Source organism: Gasterosteus aculeatus, chromosome 21, assembly GCF_964276395.1.
Source record: "Gasterosteus aculeatus chromosome 21, fGasAcu3.hap1.1, whole genome shotgun sequence".
NCBI classification, from domain to species: domain Eukaryota; kingdom Metazoa; phylum Chordata; class Actinopteri; order Perciformes; family Gasterosteidae; genus Gasterosteus; species Gasterosteus aculeatus.
Window position 1 is genome coordinate 17,109,735 of NC_135708.1, and position 20,567 is coordinate 17,130,301.

The window sequence follows — 20,567 nt, forward strand, 5'->3', positions numbered from 1 at the left end:
GAGAGAAAAAGAAACAAATGCAAACATTTTCTGGGTTTTCACGTATTTATTTGTGAGTGTTTCCTTCATTCGTAGTGTTGTTTAAACTCAAGTGTTTTTCTTCACAGGAAACGGTACCTGAGTGCAGAAAATGGCACATTTTATATTCGTAGAAAAAAAATCCACAGATTGATATTCCTAAACTCGCGTAGGTCTGTAATAGTGAAAAATAAATCTCATAATAACCACATACTGTACCATACGTAGAGTATTAAACTGTAAACGTGCTGCCTTGAACTAAAACTCAAGCTGACTGACTTTCTTCTGCATTAATGTGTAAATGATTCATTGGCTTATTTGCTCATATAAAGAAAAGGATAGATAAACATTCATGAGGTTAGATAACAGCATATCAGCAACATCTCAGCTTTTTTTGCGCACCATTTAATCTTAAGACAATTAGTTATGAAAAGCACTACGGTGAGTCCACTTGGCTCTGTAAAATTCTTCATTTCCGACAAAACTCGCATAATGAAATATACATTCGGATATTCAGTTGCACGTGGAATAAAATTGTATAAAATGTATTTCAAATTACCAGGCAAATATGAATATATATATATATATACATATATAAATGAATTGGTGATTTGATAGTTAGAAAAATAAAAGCCCTCCCTCTGTGATTGCCCTGCTGTATTGCACTTGCTGGTAATGTTGGACTGGTTTCACTTGGGGGGGAGGATGGCGTCTCCTCAACATTGGTCCCTTTTACTGTCTTCGTACGGACTCTGTGGTGCCATCGCGCTGGTGGACCATTTCCACGCGTGAGAGGAGAGATGGGGGGGGGGGGGGGGGGCAGCGGGGGTCTGTTCACTGCAAGCTCCACTTCTCCAGACGTCGCTACGATCCAAGCAGCCTCGCTGCAACGAAAAAAAGAAAGGTTAGGGACACCTCGGAGGATGCGATACGGGGACAGTTCAGGAGGAAGAAGAGTGCCGAGGCGGACGTACTGGTCTCCATTTCCTTCTCACAGATGTAGTTTATTTGATCTTCACAGAAGGCGTCATTCCACAGCCCCTCGTGGATGAGTCCCACGCAGTCTTCCCCCGTTCCGTGGCCGTGGCCCCAGTCGTCCGGCTGCCCGGGCTTCCAATTCCTGCAGGAAAATAAGAGGGGGCGATCACACGTTGCATTCTAAGGGATTTCCTCTCAGAGTCTCGTGGAAGGAGAATAAACTGAGTAAACCTTCTGCTTGTTATTATTACCTCACGGGGGGGTATTTTTGAACATGTCTCAAACGGCAACTACTCTCATTGGGGAAAAGATATCCCGCGTGAACAATTAATACTGACGTGAAAGCAGGTTCGCTCCCGTCCAGCCAACGCCAGACGTTCTCCTCCTCCCGGTCGGTCAGGCCCATCCAGAAGTATCCCTTTCCTAAGGTCTGCTTCTTCAGCCATGTCTGAGATCACGCCAGGACAGAAAAACAGAGGGGTTACCTCACTCGCGGCCGAGCAGTGACGGGCTTCCCCACCCGGTACACGTGGATGTCAGTGTTCAAGATAACACTCAGTCATTAGTCACCAGCTCCTCCCGATCGTTGATGATCAACAGCGAGGCAGACGTGGATTCACAGCTGGTCTTCGCCTCGTCAAAGTTCTGCATGTTTTTGGAGAAAAAGTAGCAATTGCCTTTGTAGTTGACCCAATCCACAGGGCATCCTGGAAGACAAATCCACCACATTATATTAAACAACATTAGAAAATAACATACAACAACATGTTCTATGTGGAAGTCTGATTTAAATAAACCTTCTACTACAGTTATTTTGCAGGATAATGTAAATTACAATACTCCATAGAGATCCATAAACTTCTGAATGTTGATATAATATTGACCATAATTTTTCCCTTTCAGATGGTTTCCTCTCTGGGAAGCAGGGATAGTTTGACCAGAAGATCATGGAAGAATAATTTTCCAGGACAACACAATATTTTGACTTTTTTCTCTAATCATCCGCGTGTTTTCAACGACTGGTCAACTGTTTTCCACGTGTTATTAGTCCGGGTGTAAGAAATGTAAAACTGCGACGTTCAAACCAGTGATGAGACCTAAAGGCCTACCTGGCGCCCAAAGGGAGGGAGCTGCCGCTTCATCCTGCAGAGACACAGGAGGATGTACTGGAGCCTGGATGGGGAGCCCTGGCTGTCCCGGTGATCCCGCCGGCCCCGGCGCCCCCATTGGTCCCGGAAGTCCCCTCGGCCCCTGCTCGCCGGGTGACCCCATTGCTCCTCTGATACCCGGTGGGCCCTGTGCCCCCTGAGGACCAGGCTGCCCGTCTCTTCCAGGCAGACCGGCAGTACCGGGCTCTCCTTTGGCCCCAGAAGGTCCGGCCCTTCCCCCCGACCCTCGGGAGCCCTTCGATCCGGGGCCACCAGGCACGCCGGGAATTCCTTTCAACCCTGGCAGACCTGGTGCTCCAGGGATACCCTGCTCTCCTCTGCCGCCCCTTATCCCTGGAACACCCTTTTCCCCTTTCTCTCCCTTCTGGCCAGGCCCACCAGATGTTCCTTGGGGTCCTTTGTCCCCTCTTGGTCCTCTTGGACCAGGGGGACCTGAAATATAAGATTGACTGTAATCAACAAACTCTTAAAAATATTTTTGGCCCCAAAGAATATTCACAGCCATACATCCCTCACCCTGTAAAATGGTAAAGTTGGTTATTAGCTGCGAGTGCTTGGTGTCCACCAGCTTCATCTCCTCCATGACAATAGAGAGGCTGGTGACCTCCTTGTCCACGCGTGCCGCCAGCTCGTCCTGCTGGGACCTCAGACTCCCTGCGTCTGTCCTCATGTCGGTCACGCTGCTGTTCAGGTTCACCAAGAGATCAGAGTGGCGCCCGACGGTCTCGGAACAGGTGCGCAGGTCGTTCAGGTTGAGGTTGATGGCGCCCAGGAGCTGCGTGGTGAAGCTGATGTTGCCGGTGACCCGGTCCACGCTCTGCTCGAACTCGTCCAGCCGCACCTCCAGCTGATCAAACTTGACGGACGTGAGGTTACCGAAGTCCCTCTGCTCGTCCAGGATCTCCCTCAGCCTCTGGTCGTGAGCGTCCGCCAGGCTGCTGGTGTTCTGGAGCTGGTTGGCCACAAACGCCAGCTGGGATCCCACCTCCTCCAGGCTGTCGTTGTTGGCCTTTGCGAGAGTCGAGGCATTGCTGGCCATGACCTGCAGGTTCTCCACCTTACTGCGGAGCCATTCCGTGTCGGACCGCGTCTGTCGCGCCATCTGCTCGAGGCCCTGGAAGTCACTGCGCATTTTCTGGATGGCCTGAGTGGTGTCATCCACTGAGCGCTGCAGGACGGCGATGAGGCCTCTCTGCTGGGCCTGGGTGAAGTTGAGGCTGCTGATGCTGAGCAGCGCCCGGTCCTGAAGCTTCACCTGCTGCTGGAGTTCTTTCTGCAGCCGGGCCGTGTCCTGCTGCAGACCGCCGATCATGCCGCCGTAAGACTGCAGGGTGCCATTTACCGTGTGCAAGCCGGCTGTGTTGCTCTCCAGAAGTCCCCGAACGGAGCCCTGGCTGTTCTGAATGTCTGAGTCGATGTTCTGCAGCTGAGTCAGCTTAACTTGATCTCTGTGGACGCGTTCCTCCACCGCAGACAGCTGCCTCTGGAGAGCCCAGATGTTGTTCTTGAAAGCCTGGATCTCTGTGGTGGTATTCTCCGACTTCTCCCCTGCTCGATCATCTGAAGGCGCAGGTTCGTGCAGTAAATTACAACAGAAAAATGTTTCAACCTCTCACTTTAGCCTCTACTTCAATTTGAGCACAGGTACTCAGACACTTACCGAGCTTTTTCAAATCTGTCTCAACGGCAATTATCTTTCCTCCGTAGTTTGCGATACCTTCAGACACGTTGTCCACTCTTTGCACGACTGGAAAGCAGGAAAGAACAACCGGACAGGCAGGACAAAGGTTAGTGTCAAAGCCTCGTCACAGGCTGCGCGCTTTATTAAGAGACCTGAATGGCCTGCAACCACAGACATGATATATGAAAGGGATCAGAGAGGAAACCGCTGACTAAAGGAGATGCGTCTACGCGTCTTGTAGGCATGTAATAATGCTGGGCTCGATTAATGTAATCTCTTGGGTTAGGCCAGATTTAGAGGGCGGCGGGGAGACGCACAAAATCAGCGCGACTCAATATCGAGTCAAGAGACGGCAGAAAAAAAGAAGGCAGAGCGAAAAGAGACCGAAGGAGGCAGCAAGAAACATTGATTCTGCAGCGACGGAGTGGGTGGTCAATGATAGACACCAAGGACGGTGGTGGTGCTGCATGGGGAGACTGTGGCGAGGGCCCCAGGGGACAGGAAGTGACCCGGGAGGGGTTCTTTAGTAAAAAAAAAAAAAAAAGGCGGATCAAAGCCCAGCCCAGAGGAGACAGACGCTGTGGCAGGGAGGCTCTTCACGCCCCCACAGGCGACACCGGCGTTCATTTCCTCTGGAATGTGTCTGGGATTCCAGGGAGTCAGCCCACTTCAACCACCAGCCTCGCCAGGGGGACACGTCCTCCAACAGGGAGCTGCGTGGACTCCTCTGCTGGGAAGCTGCATCCCAAATGTTTGCCCCCCGCAACAGTTGCGTCCCGAGGCTTTCATTAGCAGAGCTGATCTGGTTCAAATCCCTCCAAAAAGGGACACAGGTAAAGCCTGTTATTCGTAGCCCGATTAGCACTAAAATGGCCTTTAAATATGTGATTTTACAGTTAGCCAATAGTTCATATCCCGTGTGTATTACACCATAAGCAAAACACGGACATTTATTTGCTTTCTTGCTGAGAGAGTGAGATGGGGAGATTGATACGACCTTCGTGTGTTCCTGCTGAGGATGAAGCTTCCACCAGCCTCTGGTCCGCTTAGCTTAGCTTAGCATGGAGACTAGAAACGGGGGGGGGCAGAGCTTGCAGGCAAAGTCAGCAGCTCAGTCATTGTGGTTTTACAGTGCTGATCATCGTTTATTTTATTGTTATGTTACTTTCCTCTTGGGTAGCAGACATTGAGATGTTTTGGAAACTGCAAATAGGAAGATGAATGTTTGACCAAAATTGTCAAAGCAGTTTTATTGTTCCCTCTTTTCTTTTCCCATTTTGTGGTCCAAGAAACACACTTTATGTTTTTTCAAGTAACAAACATCCTCAGATGACCAAATTCTTTTTAATTATGAGAGAAAACGCTCAGCTGGACAGGAAATGTCCCACACACCAAACTACACGGGGCTCTTTCCCAGACGCAGGACGGACAGTTCGGCATCGCAGAGCACAGAAGACACTTCGTGTACGGCTCATTGCATCACACCGCGGCCACAAAACACACGTTACAGTTCAGCAACTGTTCAGCATTACTTCTGAACAATTGACAATTTTTCCTTTTTTTGTATGCAGTTATTTCCAGCTCTTGCATGAGTGGTTCCTAAAACCTTCCTTGGCTTCCCGGTGTATATAAAGTCAGAAATAGCACAAATGTGGTATGCGAAAGCGGCGCTGCCTCGGTCTAGAAACGCTAGTGACTCGTTCCATTCGTTGCGAGGGATTCATTCAGCGGGAGACGGATGCTGGTGGAGCAGCAGCGAGCCTGGAGGTGATGTCAGGACTCCGCTAGAAGGACCGACCGACCGGTGTGGCGGGACCGCATGCAGGAAACAACAAATACGTCTCCCAGGGAGGTACGGCGCGTTCACATCTGGTTTCACTCTGGTGATAAAATCATTCAAGTGTTAAAGCTGTGAAATGCAAACGCATGGCGTTGCAGAGGCACAATTAGTCACAAACAAATGGACTCTGTAACACTCCAGCAAGAACCCTCCAAAGTCCACGGAACGACCCACTGATTGCTTCTGCTGGCTGCAAGAGAGAAGACAGAAGTCGCCGAGCGGCGAAAACAAAAGAGTCGCTAGCAGGACGTTTCTGTGGGTCAGTGAGTGAGGACAGAGGGAAGCACACATGCCGGTTTGCAGAGAGCAGCCCGGCTCTGGCTGCGCAAACCATCTGGAGCTGGGAGAAGCTTTAGCGTGAGCCGTGGTTCCCTTGACGCAGGCAGCGGCGCTCCGGTGCCAGTAAAAACCCAAATTTTCGGTGGGTTCTGCCGAGTTCACTCGCCGCTCATCTGGGATCAATTAGCTCCCGCATGAAAACATGCGCCGTGAAAACGAGGAGGACCGGCCGAGCTCACAGAGAGCGAGGACCACAGAGAATACAGGTTAATACACTCGATCGCACACTACTGAACAACGTGAACTTTAACAAAACAGGAAAGAAGGAGGAGTCACGCGCAGGCCCACGTTGGAGTGTTTAGCTCAATTATGGCAGAAACATTTTCCCAAAGTTTCCCAATCAGGAGAAAAATGGGAAAACGGCAACAAGGAAGTGGAGCCGTACGAAGCGTGGAGAGCTTATCCGGAGCAGTGCGCTTCGGGGGTGTTGGTCAAATAAACCAAGTCAAGTTTTTTTTTGGAGGGGGGGGGGGTGGAGACGGAAGTGTCCGTTCACGCAAATCACTCCGGATTCCACAGATCTATTCGAGGTCCTTAAAAAAAAAGATCTGCTTGGCCACATACGACTCGGATTGAAGGACCAGTCAAAGATTCCATTAATGAGGTTTGCAAATTCCCGGGACGTGGATTTTGTTTTCCCTCTAGCCAGCGGAGGCTAGCTGATTCCCTCAGCTTCCAGTCTTTGCGCTAAGCTAAGCTAGGTGTAGTGTTCCCCTGCTCACATTTTCCATTACCGATCCATCTCCTGTTCCATAACGACAAAGTAACACTAACAAATAACATTCACGTGTCGCGCAGAAGGCCGCTCTGGTGAGGACGATGACCTCTCTCTCTCGCTTCTAAAACAGCAGTGCTGTCATTTCTCGGCAGGACACAGAGAAACCAAATGATACGTTTGAATGTGTGTCCTCCAGTAATCACACCCATCGGGTCGCGGTGAGGCAAGAGGAGCAGCTACCTTTGTAGCCGAGCACAGCGACGGCGATGGTGAGGAGAGTGCACAGCACGTAGAGCAGAGCGATGGAGGTCTTCAGCGCCCATTCCTTCTTACACTTGGTGCACTGGGTGCCCTCCTGGATCCCTGCAAGGAAAGAAAGACCACATGAGTCAAATCCAGGTTTCCTTTTCTGTCCCGGAGCAAAAAACGTTCACGTGGGTAGAATTTAGTGTTAGCCGGGGGACCGACGGCGTTCCACGACTCCCACATCTGGACAAACAACCGTGGACTACATTAAAGAGTCAGAGCAGTTCCCCCGAGGGCCTGGGTGGTGAGGGGGCAAGGGACACAAAAACAACCCCCCCCCCCGACCCCCACTGGTTTGTTTACACTCAGCGACGTGCTTGTTTTCCTGAACTCGGCATAAACCTCCTCTTTTTCAGACGACGTCTCATTCCTGAGCACAGAGACAAATCACGTTCTCTGTGAAGCATTTTTTTTTTTAAACTCAAAACTCAACCTGAGATGCCTCCGCTAGTGGGGACACTGGTGGAATAAAGGGGATAACTTTCATGACAGATCCACAGCGCTGACGGGAACACAGCTGTGTTTCATTTTCTATTCAGGAAGTGTGTCTCTGTGTGTGTGGAAAGGTTCGAGGTGTGTGTGTGTCTGTGGTGGGGGGGGGGGGGTTCTGGTTTTCATGCACCTGGAATGAAACTCGCTTCACATTTGCCACACTAAGCAAAAGCTCTTAATTCAACTTGGCAGCACAACGATCACACAACACGACCATCGTCGGCTGGGAGGTCGTTTAATGCATGAAGGTAATACTTCAACGGATTAAAATGACAGCGCTGATCCCCACACTGGGTTCCTCGACGGTAACGACTCCACCCTACGGATGTGTGTTAACGCTCAGCGAGTCGCAGAGCACCGAGTCCAGCTGGAAGGGAGGTCGTTTAGCACTCGGCCAACGGAAGACAAGATTTACGGTAAAAAAAAAAACCTGCGTGGTTTGGATTCTTCACCTCAAATGGCACCTAAATGGCCCCTAAATACCAACCCGAACTTCTTCTTGAGTTGCAGAATGACACCTGAGAGGTACCTCAGCTGTCAGAACCCCAAAACATGGCTGATCTAGATGGTGCGAAGGGCATCAATGAATGGATTTAGAAGTGCACATGCATCACCGACATGTCGTGGCCGTGGAGCCAGTTGCTGAGCTCAAGATGCTCACGCAGCTGTGCACGAGGGCTCAGCGAAGTCTTCCCTCGCCGCTGACTGTAAGCGGAGAAGTGCACCCCGGGAGCACGGCCTCCGTAAGTGATGATGCCTTTCGGGAATCATTCATAACCGCTGACATGTTTGAAGTTCAAGGCCGTCCGTGTTTCCACAATAAAACAGGCGCGTCGGTTTCGTCGGTTCGCAGCAGTCGAAGCTCCGCTGCCCGACTCGACGGCTCCGATCCAAACAGGCTGCCGGTGTTTGCCGACCTGCAGCGCTGAGATGAACTACTACACAGGCCGAAAAGGCTTTTCCACTCCGGTGCACGATGACGGACGGTCCTCAGGCGCTCCGCGGATGAGCGGAGAGCTTCGCACAGCGCACATGGCCGACGACACAAGCAGCTAAAAGGAGGTCTCGGCTCCGTATCCGGAGGAGCAGCTGGAGCCTCTTCAGACTTGGAGGTATTTGGTATGTCAAGTGTTGATCCCTTCTCTTTGCATCTTAGCACTATTGCACAATGTTATATATCCAACTTGTTTGTCTTATGTAGCAAATACGAATTCCCCTCCTCTATGACAAATAACAGAAATGAACTATTCATTTGGCGTCGCTCAACAACTGTTTACACGACAAGCGGCCAGACGGACGTCAGGCCGACAGGACGGACGTCTTTCACACACTCTCAGATAGAGGCCCCAGATGCGCCAATCCACACATGGGTGAAGTATCCTAAAGTTAAAAAAAAACAAAAAAACTTTAGTATTAAATATTCAAAATTAGGAAGAAGAGAAGCAGACTGTGGGAAACACAAGTGAACAGCGACCTCCTTGTTCGCAGTTTCAATTTTCGGAGACTCTGCTTCCTTTGACTCGGCTGCTCGTCATTAAATCGGACTCGGATCCGCCGGCCCGACCGACCGCAACCCGCGGAAACACCCTTCGTCCAGGGTGCTCGGACCGCGAGCCCGACAACGACACTTTTACTGCTCACGGCGAAACAAAACTGATCCTCCAAAGACAAAGCGCCTTCCCAAAACAACAACGCGGTAATCCCGCCGGATAAAGTCTCCATTGTTTCCTGCAAAACGTTGAAATAATATTTGGATCGTGTCCACCTTGATAACTGAGCGTCACCGAGTCTCTATTTCCTGAAACAAGGGACCCAAACGTTATACTTCATCCATCCGTTTGCCCAAAACTTAAAACACAAGGGGCCCCTGCTCATTAAAAGACTCAAGAGCGACGCTACGGCAACGGATGAGAACACAAAGCCGTGAGCTGAGGTCACTCAAACTGTGATTTGGATCCCTGCCTCGATTAAAACACACACACACACACTCGACCCCTTTCCAGGAACGAGGGAGCAGATTATACCCGACATCAAAGCCACGCAGAGGAGTTCAACACAAACTAGAAGCCTTGCAAGAAGTCAAGCCAAGAGTAGGAAGTCCTGTATGTAAGATTACTGTACACAGTGCTACACTTTGTACGTCAGAAATACTCAGAAGAGGAGGTGACTGTTTTTTTTCACTATTTCTGGGCAGTGAAGAGAAAGAAAGAGCGAAAACAAACAAACGAAACAATGAGAAGTTAACATTCCCATCATCCCCCGGGTTCAACCCCATGACCCTGCATGGGATGAATGGGGGATAAGTGACATTGTTTTTACCATTTTTGTGAAAACTAAAATGATGCCTTCAGAATAACCTAAAATACACTACAATCACATAAAAACAATGTGCACACAGTGTGTTAAATTGTACACAAAAGTACAGTACTTGTGTTTATCACCTTCATTACATCTCAGAGACAGTGAAGTCCAGGATCGAAGCGGATTGGTTCCATCTTCTTTTCGTCCTAATCAGTCATCTGTCCTTCATTACTCAAACAGAAAGAAGTTTTCCTTTTACAGGATCTGTGAACCGCTGTGATCTATAAGCCAAGAGGTTTCACGGTGAGGAGGGAGATGGGGGCTCTGGTTAGTAATGACTCAATGAGTCATACCCCGCTCAGCTTTCCCATTGGCATCATGAGGTGTGTGTGTGTGTGTGTGTGTGTGAGCGGATGTTGGGCTGCATGACTTTCAGTGGACATGAATTAGTGACTTGCCGATGACATCACAAACACTTTAAACACGATCCACTGCACAAGCGCCGATCGCAGCGGAGGTCCTGGTGACCACGTCCAAGATCCACGCAGAACACACTTCCCGATGGCCACTGAGCTCACTTCCAGGCCGCGCACGGGCCAACGGCGCGATGAGCGCAAGTGCGGAATTGGGGCCAAAGGGTTGTGAGTTCATGCGATGGCTTTCGGGGGCCCGGCGGGAAACCGACACCGTCTCCATGTGTGGCCCGGTTCAAGCTCCATCTCTTTTATTGCACGTGATGGAAACCATACGCCTCCATCACATGAGACGTGCAGGCGTGATGTCCGCGGACTGCGGAGTGTGTTGGGGGAGGTGGGTGAGGAGAGGAGCGAGGACGGGGGAGGGAGGGGGGGGGGGTCAGGAAGGACAAGGCCAACAGCGGATGAAAACTGAAATGTGTGATATAAGGGGGAGGGTGGGAGGGCAAAATAATTCAAAGATCTGAGCGGTTGAGAGAAAGCAGCGACGGATTCATCATTATGAGACAGTGACCCCTATCGCACCGTCCACGGCGAGGAGCCCAGAACCTCTCAGGGATTTTGACACGGGCCAGATCACCCCCCCACCCCCCAAAAAAAATAATATAAAGCAGGGAAAAAAAGAACATCTCCGGCTGAGCTTCGTGAGACGTCCAAAAAGAAGAGATTGTCAAATGATGAGGTAAAAACCAGATAGCAGCATCCAGCGGCTCTCCCGGCTCCAACTGTCTGCCGCCTCACCGCGGGGGGGGGAGGGGGGAGAAATCATCTTTCTTCTCTTCTTTTCCACATGAAGACCCGATCCATCCGTCGGCTCTGCTGTAGTCCAGTGACAGGTTTACGAGGTCCCATTAGACACGTGTTAAAAAGGAACGAGGCTACATCAGCCCGACCCCCCCCCCCCCCCCCACGAGACGGACCCACGCAGCGGACGTCTACGTTCCTCACAGCTGTGAACGCAGTTGAGCTCAAAGACGCTCGGCAGTGATTCTCTAACACTAACTAGGGTGATTTTTCAGCCCACAGACCCGGAGGCCTCGCTCAGACTTAGCGATCGCCGCGGTAACGCAAACAGGTCGTCTTTTCCAGAAAACAGGGAACGGACTCACTAAGCTCCGGGATTTGGGGCCCAATGGAGCGACTTAAGCTTTAGTTAGTTTTAGTTACAAAGCAAAACATCGGAGCTCAAGCGCCTCAAATCGTTGCCGCTCTCTAGGAAGAGCATGTGTGTGTGTGTGTGTGTGTGTGTGTGTGGCCCACTGGTTCACGGCCATCACATCGGCATCTAGAACTCGATAGTCCGCCTGCGCTCGGCTTTAGAGGAAACGCGACACCATCAGCAAAAGGAAGAAGTGAGTTCAAAGCGACAACGCCGGAGAGCAGGACAGGAGAAAAACAAAAGAAGCAATTCATCCCGCGAAGAGCCGGATTCAAAGGCTGCTTGTCTTCAGTCAGCTGCCCGAAAGTGCGGCGCTGAATTTGAATCGTATTCCCTTTCAAACAACAGTGCAACACAAGAAAATCTGAGATTCTGCAAAATCTCTTTCAGTGGCAATTTTCGACATCAAAGTGGAGTCTCAGCTTGCGGGGGCCGAACCCCCCCCCACACTCCCCCACCCGCCGGTTGCTTCAGGTGCCAGTCGAAATGTGAAAACCACCACAGAGACCCCCGGTGCCGACCGACAGACCACTGGCAAGCGCTTCAAAGAAAAGAAAACAACAAATATCACCAGTCGGACAAAAAGAGAAATAAAACAAATAACAGGACATTTTCCCAGCGACGAGCAGCTGGAACAATAAACCCCAAAAAGGGATCTGAAGCATTCGAGTGTGACTTTTTCTTTTTTGCCAGCTGTTTTTAAAACGTTGTATTTACTTCGGTAAACGGCATCCTGGTTGTGGTACGGAAGATGTACGGTGGACATATGAAGTTTGAGGTCATATAGCTGATAATTCGAGAGTGAGGAAAGTTGCCCCAACGTGCAGTACCAATAATGGCCACCAGAGTTCCCTGTTCCAGTACAACCCTCACTGCAGTGAAACAGCAGAGGAAAAACCCCACTTGCAGCTCAAGAACTGCAGTTTATGGATTTCTAATAAGACAAACGAACATTGAGGTAGGAAAACATGATCCTGGTGTTTGGTCTCCACTTCGCAATGTTCTTTAAAACATCTAAACCTGAGGAACATCCAGCGGGGGAATAAAGCCAATTGTAGTTCATTCAGCTAACGTCAGACTTCTTGTCCTACGTAAACTGAGCTTGAGCACTTCCTGTTCTGGAAGGCTTTAAAGAGCTCTGCAGGTTTTTGAGATATTCAACAGAAAAAAAAAAAAAAAGTTCTTTCAGAGGCCTGGCCCACATCAGCCAAACTCATCACCACGACGCCAACATCCGCCACTGACTCGGCCACACGGACGAAGCGCGGGTCCACGCCGAGAAACGCCCGTTCTTTGAAACATGTTTCTTCTCCAGCGGTTCTGCCTTTTTTTCCCCTCCGACCCGCCGGCTTCCGCCCCACTGGGGCTTGTGGGCAACGTCTGACCGACTTTAACTCACTGGTGAGTTCCAGGTCGTCCAGCTATAAAACACGACAGTGGTGCGTGTGTGGTGACATTAAGCCTTTTATTCATTTAGCTGTTGAATAAGAATAATAACAAAGTTTGCATTAAATCATTGCAGATTTACGAGTCTTTCAAAAGCTGTTGCTTAGTTCAGAACAGCCATCTAGAATTAAAATGGAATGACCGGTTTGTTCTTTACCGCATGAATCAAGTTGACCCGTTACAAGACGGAATGAAGCTAGTTAGATTTCCTGCACACACGCCTCCGGGAGAACCGCTCCCAAACTCACCAAACTCATTTCTGTTTTTATTTCCTGGGTGGCTCTTGAATTTTATTATTTCATACAGTGTCTGTAAAAAGTATTTAATAGGATATGAGAGTAGAGCAGAGTACTCGGATCAAAATACACATTGGAGATGGGGTGGAAACTTGTGGCGATCTCTTGTGTGAACCGTTCAACGCGATAATTCAAATTCAAGGCCGCGAGCAAACCGCACGTGGGTCGTCCAATTACCAAATTATAAATCTTTCCCTCCAAAGTCAGCAAGACGAAATACAAAAAGAGCCGTCCTGACAGCCCGGCGGGACGCTCTCTGGCGTGGGTTACAATGGAAAGGCATCCTGAGCGTCCGGGCTTCCTCCTGGGTGGCCCCTGCAACATCTGCGGAGGGGGGGGGGGGCGTGGCCTGTCAGCCTGAATGACAACTGGCCACCTCCGGCCGGACCGAGGACCGAGGGAGGCCGTCCGCCGTGATCTGCTGGGACTCACACACTCCAGACAGGAGGGTGGCACGCTCCTCCGCCTCAGAGACGCAGCATCGGGGGTCCGTGAGCCGACACTGAGGGCGGTAATCGACGCCAGACGGGGGCTTTAAATTACTCCACGCAACTGTTTGTTTAGGGGTAATCTAGAAGAAGAGCTGCTGAGAAGGTCCACGCCTTTCCGACTGGTGGATGAATCTGAGCTGCGCAGCGTCATCCGGGAGCAAAGAGATTTAAAACTGCAAATCGGTTGCCTTTGCATACGAGATGGAAATACTGAGTCACTAAATGCAATCGATGTGAACTTTACAGAAACTCTGCTTCTTCAGAGTCGCTTTAACTCAAAAGCAGAGAAATACACCGTATCCCCTCCGTCTGCAAGCCTTAAACACACAAAATGTGGTAGTCTCCACCAGTCCGACGGAGTTTTGGAGCAGCTCCTCACTGTTCCTCTCCGCTTCGACTCCTCCTCGAGAACCAGGAAGCTGAAGGTTGATCTTGGCAACGTTCACCCTCGCTTTTTGCCCAACTTTCATTAACGTTTTGGACTGCGAATAACAGATTCGGGTGGTTTTATTACTCATACTTAAAGCGGTGGAATAAGAATCCCCAAATTAGTTGTTAAAGCGTGCGTGTGTGTTCCACCGCCGGAGGTGTTGGGAGAACTTTCCGTGTTTGTGGACACGCGAGACCCACAAAAGGTTACCGCTTTGTATTACAAACACACACACACACACACACACACACACACACACACACACACTGGAGGGAATACTGATGAAACATCTGATGTAGAACCGTGATTCCTGCAGAACAAAGAACTGCAGCTCGCCCCAAATCGACCACAAGTCCTTTCATGGGAGGCGCTGAAGAACGCGGATGTCCTGCAGAGCTCCGCCATTCTTTCATTTAATTACCAAATCAATGAATCAGACCCCTTTGCTTGAACACCCACTTAAAAGGTTCCTAAAGAGAGGCCTTACTGGACTGCAGAAACCCTCCCCAGACATGTGCGTGTGGGTCACGTGTGGGTCACGTGGAGGACACCAGCGGTTGTTGTGTGTGAGAGCCGGTGGGACTAGAAGAAGGTGAGTGAGAATAAAAGTCACTCGGACACTCGGACGCGCCAGAGTGAAAACAGCAGCTTATTAGCGGCCGGAGCAAAAAAACAAAACATCCCCAACTCTTCTTCACTCTTATTTAGAGCATGTGTATTTATACTGAAATACAAGTAACGAGTGAAAAGAAAGTAAAGAATGTAAATGTGGAGAATGTTCACTTTCAGACCTTTTTGTGGGATTCCAGGTTGAAAGGACTGAAATAAAACAGAGATAAGAGCCCGTCTAAATGTCTGCGAGCGTGAGTGATGACCTCTGAAAAGCTGCGGCGCTGAACTGATGATTTTTTAATTGTGTGTGTGCGTGTGTGTGAGTGAGTGCATGTGCTCTCATGTCATAAAAGGTGTGTAGTTTGTGCTTCAGATAAACACTTCCAGCTGGCTCGGCTCCCTTTACAACTCCCTCCTCTTTTCTTTATCTGCCATCATCTCCCGCACACTCGTCCCCTTATCTCCTCCGCAAAGCGCTCCTCTCATGCGCCTTCCAAACCTCATCCATCCACGGCTGCGTCTCCTCCACCACATCCCGCTTCCTTTTCACTCCCCTTCCCATCTCCTGGGATGAAAAACTCCCCCTCCCCCCCCCCCCCCTCCCCCTGGGCCTTTTAGCTCGTTCAGCATTTCGGTCTTATCTCTCCTGCCGTCTGTCCGGGTGGTGTGAGATTCTGCCCAAACACCAGGTACGAGGAAATCCCTGGTCTGCACATCATCTTTTTGTTTACACCGGGAGGCTTCGCTTTTAACAGCCGGCTTCCCGAAAAAAAAGCTCCGGGTGAAGCTTCCTCTCCCCTTCCCAGAGAAAAAGAAGACTCGGGGCTGACATGTGAAACTGAGACGTGGTAGCTGGACTCTGTGAGGCTGAGATTCTCTACAGCGGGTGTTCAACCCGCTGCAGGTCAAGTCTACAAGTCTACACCTGGAACACAAAAAGCCACTATAAAGCTCACAAAATAAAACTTCAACAAGAAGATTAACCATCCATCCACTATCTGTAAACGCGTGTCCTCTTCCTATACCACTTAAAGGACAAAGGGATCAGAACCTGCCATGCAAAGGTGAGAAAGAACTAAAGAACCCTGTTAAAAAGAAAAAAGGCCAAGAGACCACAGCAAAGTGCATAAAAGTCCTCAGCAGTCATTCTGATGAGCCCACTGGCAGGTATCGGATGGCCGTGTGTACTAAATGTGTCAGAGTCTGACCAAAGCTGGCCAGCAGCGCGCATTGCATGTTAACCGGGACAGATGAGGTGGTGGCGGAGGTGGTAGATGAGGTGGTAGATGAGATGTGAAGCGGCGCTCTCTGCCAGAGAAACCCACCGGGCCCGGCCGAGGCCCGGGTGGGGGGTGCTGACACAGCTGGTTCCAGGCAGAGACACCCCCGATGCCACGCTCGGGCTGCAGGAATGTTCCCGGGCCCCGCTGCAGAAACCATAACAAGTGCAGGAAGTAGATTTGTACACTCCGGGTTCCACGCCGGGCCGCGAAAAAACCCACACGTGTGGGAACGGGAGACAGGGCGCGAGACCCCCGCGGAGACGTCGGCGCGGACCCCAGGAGGACCTTGTGCGCGGAGCAATCAAGCCTCCGGTATTTAACGGCTGGCCCCGACTCGTCCCTGCACACCGACATTCCCCCAGCAAAGCTCTGTGCAGTAATAGCAGCCAGCAATGCACGAGCACACACATAAAACATGGTGTCACCTAACTGTAAACTCTGTGAATTGTAAAAAGAATGTAGTGACAGGTATTTATTAGCAGTCTGTGGGGTTCAGGGCATTACGTCTTTTCACATGGAGCGTTGCAACGGGATCTGTGTGTCGGACGGTTGCTTTTATCTTCCTAAACTCCCTTCGCAGCATTGTTCTACATTCAAATTTCATGGGGAAAGCCGAGTTAATTGTTTCAAGAGCCGAGAGCGGCCTGTGGCCGCTACAACAAAGATGGAATGAAGGCCTTGCTCCTTTCACGGTGTTCGACCTGCTTGCTAGCTGCTATCGCAGCTAAAACAAACGATTAAGATGAAAGTCGGCTTTACTTTCAGAAAGAAAAACACATGTGGTCTTTGTCGTTGGAGAAGCATCATATTGTTCTTATAGTATGTACAAGAGATTTGCTCCTGTGAAACCCAATTATTCTGGTCTAAAGAACCCGATCAATGCTAACAGCACTCCGCTAACATACGTGGGCCAGCAGTGTTGCTGTTCACGTGCATCAACTTGCATTTAAAATATAGAGTTGTAGACAAGTAAAGAGTAAAAGACAAATACTGATCAGAACATGGAATGATTTGGGCTTGTGTTTTAAAATCAGGTCCGCTGACAAAACCAAATGATTTGGATTCAAGTTTGACAACGTAGCATTCGATGTGAACACGCAGCGCGCGTCTAGCATGAGAACTATCATGGATTTACTTGGATGCGCACAACCCCAATTTTATTTGTATTCTTCAACAAGGAATAGATACCGGGTTTGACTCGGGCCAAGTGCAGAGTGCGTAGTGCCATTAGCCAGAGATTTTACCAGCTCACAGCGAGCGGGAAGAGTTCAGCCAAAGCTCGCGTATAGTTTTATCCTGACGTCCCTTCTTATGTCAACTCCCTGCTGAGACATAAAGCGCTGTGGAAGCTATTCCGGCCTGGCTTCAACTTGGCAGGAGAGAGATGGTATTACCAGACGAGTTCACTCAGTGAATGCGCTGATGTGTGTGTGCGCGTGTGTGTGTGTGTTGTGCAAGTCCATTTGTACATACATATATATATATATATGAATGTGAGTGGAAAAATGTGTCCATTTGTGTATTTGAGTAAATATAGATGATGTATCCAGGCCTTCTGGCTGACGTCTGTGTAGGACAGAGAATCAGAAACCGTTCACTTTGTGTGTGTGTTAAGCTGACACGTCACCTTGCGTACACTGAGTGCCACTTGCGTGCATCTCAGAGGCTTGAAACTTAAATCGGACAGATAATTGAACACAGCGAACATTAAGTTTATTTGACATGAGACGGAGTGTTTCCCGCGGGGACTTTGACACGTCTCACGTCACATCACAATAAGTCAGAACGTCTCCTGGGAGAATGCAACGACGAACGAGGGCCCGCGGTGGTTTGCGTGAACGCCGCTCGATTGCGCAACAGAACTTCCCTCGGAGTCGGCCCCTCCGAAAAGCAGCTGCGGCGTCCCTCGGAGGGAGTTCAGCGGCTCTCCCTTCCTACTCCTCCAGGAGTCAAGGGTTCATTTGAATGAAAGTTAAAAGTGAGAGCAGGATTTGGACCCCGGCCGCGCGGCTCTCTAATCGCATTCCACGAGCGGGACTCGCACGCGCTCCCGGGAGAAACACAAACAGGACGCTTCAACTCGGGTAACCGGGATAAAAAGAGAGTTTGAGTTCCTCCCAGCTGGTGCTGGAGTCCAAAGCCTCACCTCCACGCTCTGGTGGACCCCCGGGCCGACCTGCGTGCGAGCAGAGCCACCGAGGCTCCCTGATCCCAGATCAGCGTAGAACCCGCGGAGGAGCGTGCGCCGCGTCCCTCGGGGGAGCGTGCTAACGACGTGTTTGAGTGCGTGCGTGACACAGCGTTTGCCCTTCCGCTGCCAGTTTCCTCTTTCTCCGCCCCGAAAGCATGAATGCACGCACTTGATGGCAAACACATGGCTCACGGAGCCGTGATGGATCGTGGAAATAACAGCGTAGGCTGTGTGAACTTATCGCAAATGTACAAAGAAGAAAAAGGGAAGAGCCGAATGGACCGTTAAGGTTGCCACAATGGGGGAGGGGTGGGGGGGCCGAGAAGCCACAGATGCATTTTTCAAAGGGTCACCAAAATGTTGGGGTCTGGGGGTTTACAGGAAGCATTGTTAGGAGCTGCTTGTTGTGGGCAGAGCATAAAGCCTGGGCACAGTGAGGTTTGTGGGGGCTTTTTTTTGCAAAGACACGTTGCGGGTTTTATTGAATTGGAGGGAAAAATGTCATTGGTGTCGTTCTCGCCGTGTCCGGTTCGCTGCAATGCGAAAACGTCGAAAGAACACGCCGCCTTTTACGCTCCACTAACCGCACGCGAGTCAGATATATGCAGACCGCAAAGCGTTTGAGTGAATCCATTTAGGTGAAGGAAAGGGAGAAGAGGGTTTCTCAAACGTCTCCATCTGGTGAGCTGTTTTCGCCCGCTGGTTGGTTTTTGTGGTAGACCTCACAGACCCACGGCCGCATTTACGTTCAACCCAAAAAATCAGGACTGTTGGGGCTCTGTCAGCTGGCTGTCCGTCATGTCGTGAAAGATTAGGGCTTCAAACCTAAAACACTATCGAGGCTTTAATCGGTAAAGTTGTATTCTGAAAACCATGAAATGGTTTCATGGTGAAAGCTCCGTGTGTGTCGGCTTCTGTCTCTTCCACCTCAAGAAAAAGGACTTTTCACTCACCGAACCGCTTGTATCCGAAAGACTGTACTTCCTCCTCGTCTGCAAAGTCGTCTGTGTGACATAATCAGAGACAGGACACAATAGGTCATAAGGTCATACATGCACACTGCTCCCAGCGCACGCTTCACCATCAAAATAAAACAGAAAGAAGCGATCAGGGCCGAGAGCCATGGATTCACTTTGTCATCCTTGAGTAAAAAGATCCCTGTTTGGCAGCCGACAGCGCATTAGGTCAGAGATAGTGAGTGTGTGTGTGTGTGTGTGTGTGTGTGTGTGTGTGTGTGTGTGTGTGTGTGTGTGTGTGTGTGTGTGTGTGGAGATAGGAGGTCCAGAGACCTGTAAACGTCACAGGCTGCGGTTTCTCTGAGTTGTTGACAGTAAACCCCTAATTACACTGTGCTGCACCACACTGAAGACTGCAGCGGGGAGAACATCACTGGTAATGGTAAACAGATGGGGCCGGGTGGGGGGGGGCAGGCAGGCTGGAGCTGCAGTGTGTGTTTGTTGGTGGGGGGGCGAGTCAGAGGGGGTCAGAGTGGTATTTCACCTCCTTTCTACCGCTAAAATGAAGATTGTAGTAACCGAAGCCAAAGATGCAGTGTGTTGCTTTTAGGAGGTGAAATGCCTTTAATTACAACTGTGTTTAATGTCAGAATTAATCAAGTTCATCGAGTCTGGTCATCATCACTAGTTATGTTCATCTCAATTAAGTTTTCTTGTTTCCAATATTGCAAAATCCAATAAGTAAAAGACACCTGGCTTGGAACTTTCATATCTTTCAATTGGATGTGACTGTGTGGCGTGAGAGAAAATCAATCAGAGTGTTTTAAAACGTTCTGCACCGCAGTGCCGTAATGTCATCCAGATGTGAGCCGCGCATCACAAAGAAATACGCACCGGAAGTCTGCAAAGAGCGTAATCCGCGCACATTTTGGACGACACACGCTTAAATACCCAATGCGCGTAAAATGGAACGTACCTTTCATGGCGCTTTCTGAGTCGTCGAGGGTCGTCGAAGAGATGAGGACCGCTGTCACTTTCTGCGCATCTCAGCATCCAGAGCAATGGGTGCAAACTCGTTCCACAACGCACACTGACGAGGGAAATAACACAACTAGAAGTATGTCGTCATGTCTTCGGTTTGAAATCCCATCGCCTCTGTTCTCCGGCTCGCTTAGTTTCTGCAGGAGGGATGTGATGTTACCAGAAACCCGGAGGAGGAAGACGAGTGTTACTTTTTTACTACGAGGGTAAAGTTATAAAGAAAACCACGAGGCACTTCCGGTGTGGCTTTCAACATAATTGTTTTTTTTTTGTTGGGTAAAACTGTGTTAAATTGAACTTTTACCTTTATACGGCAATTTAAAAACATATTGTTCACTGAATTA

General features: G+C 49.9%; 1 protein-coding gene across 1 annotated transcript; it reads right to left on the bottom strand.

The window, feature by feature from the left end:
• Positions 1-26: 26 nt before the first annotated feature.
• LOC120812038 (collectin-12) lies at positions 27-20,441 on the bottom strand. The gene is made up of 10 exons (XM_078095968.1): positions 20,159-20,441; positions 19,180-19,230; positions 6,984-7,106; positions 3,826-3,912; positions 2,682-3,725; positions 2,106-2,597; positions 1,567-1,703; positions 1,335-1,444; positions 993-1,138; positions 27-902 (listed from the first exon to the last, which is right to left on the bottom strand). The coding sequence occupies exons 1-10, from the start codon at positions 20,163-20,165 to the stop codon at positions 883-885; spliced, it is 2,217 nt and encodes a 738-aa protein (XP_077952094.1). The 5' UTR covers positions 20,166-20,441; the 3' UTR covers positions 27-882.
• Between the last annotated feature and the right edge of the window lie 126 nt (positions 20,442-20,567).

What these genes read in the sequence shown, in the direction of transcription:
- LOC120812038 (XM_078095968.1), bottom strand. An exon ending in TTTCGGATACAAGCGGTTCG is followed by an intron (nt 7,107 to 19,179) that starts GTGAGTGAAAAG and finishes CTTTCCTTGCAG; the next exon opens with GGATCCAGGAGGGCACCCAG. An exon ending in CAACTTTACCATTTTACAGG is followed by an intron (nt 2,598 to 2,681) that starts GTGAGGGATGTA and finishes CTTATATTTCAG; the next exon opens with GTCCCCCTGGTCCAAGAGGA.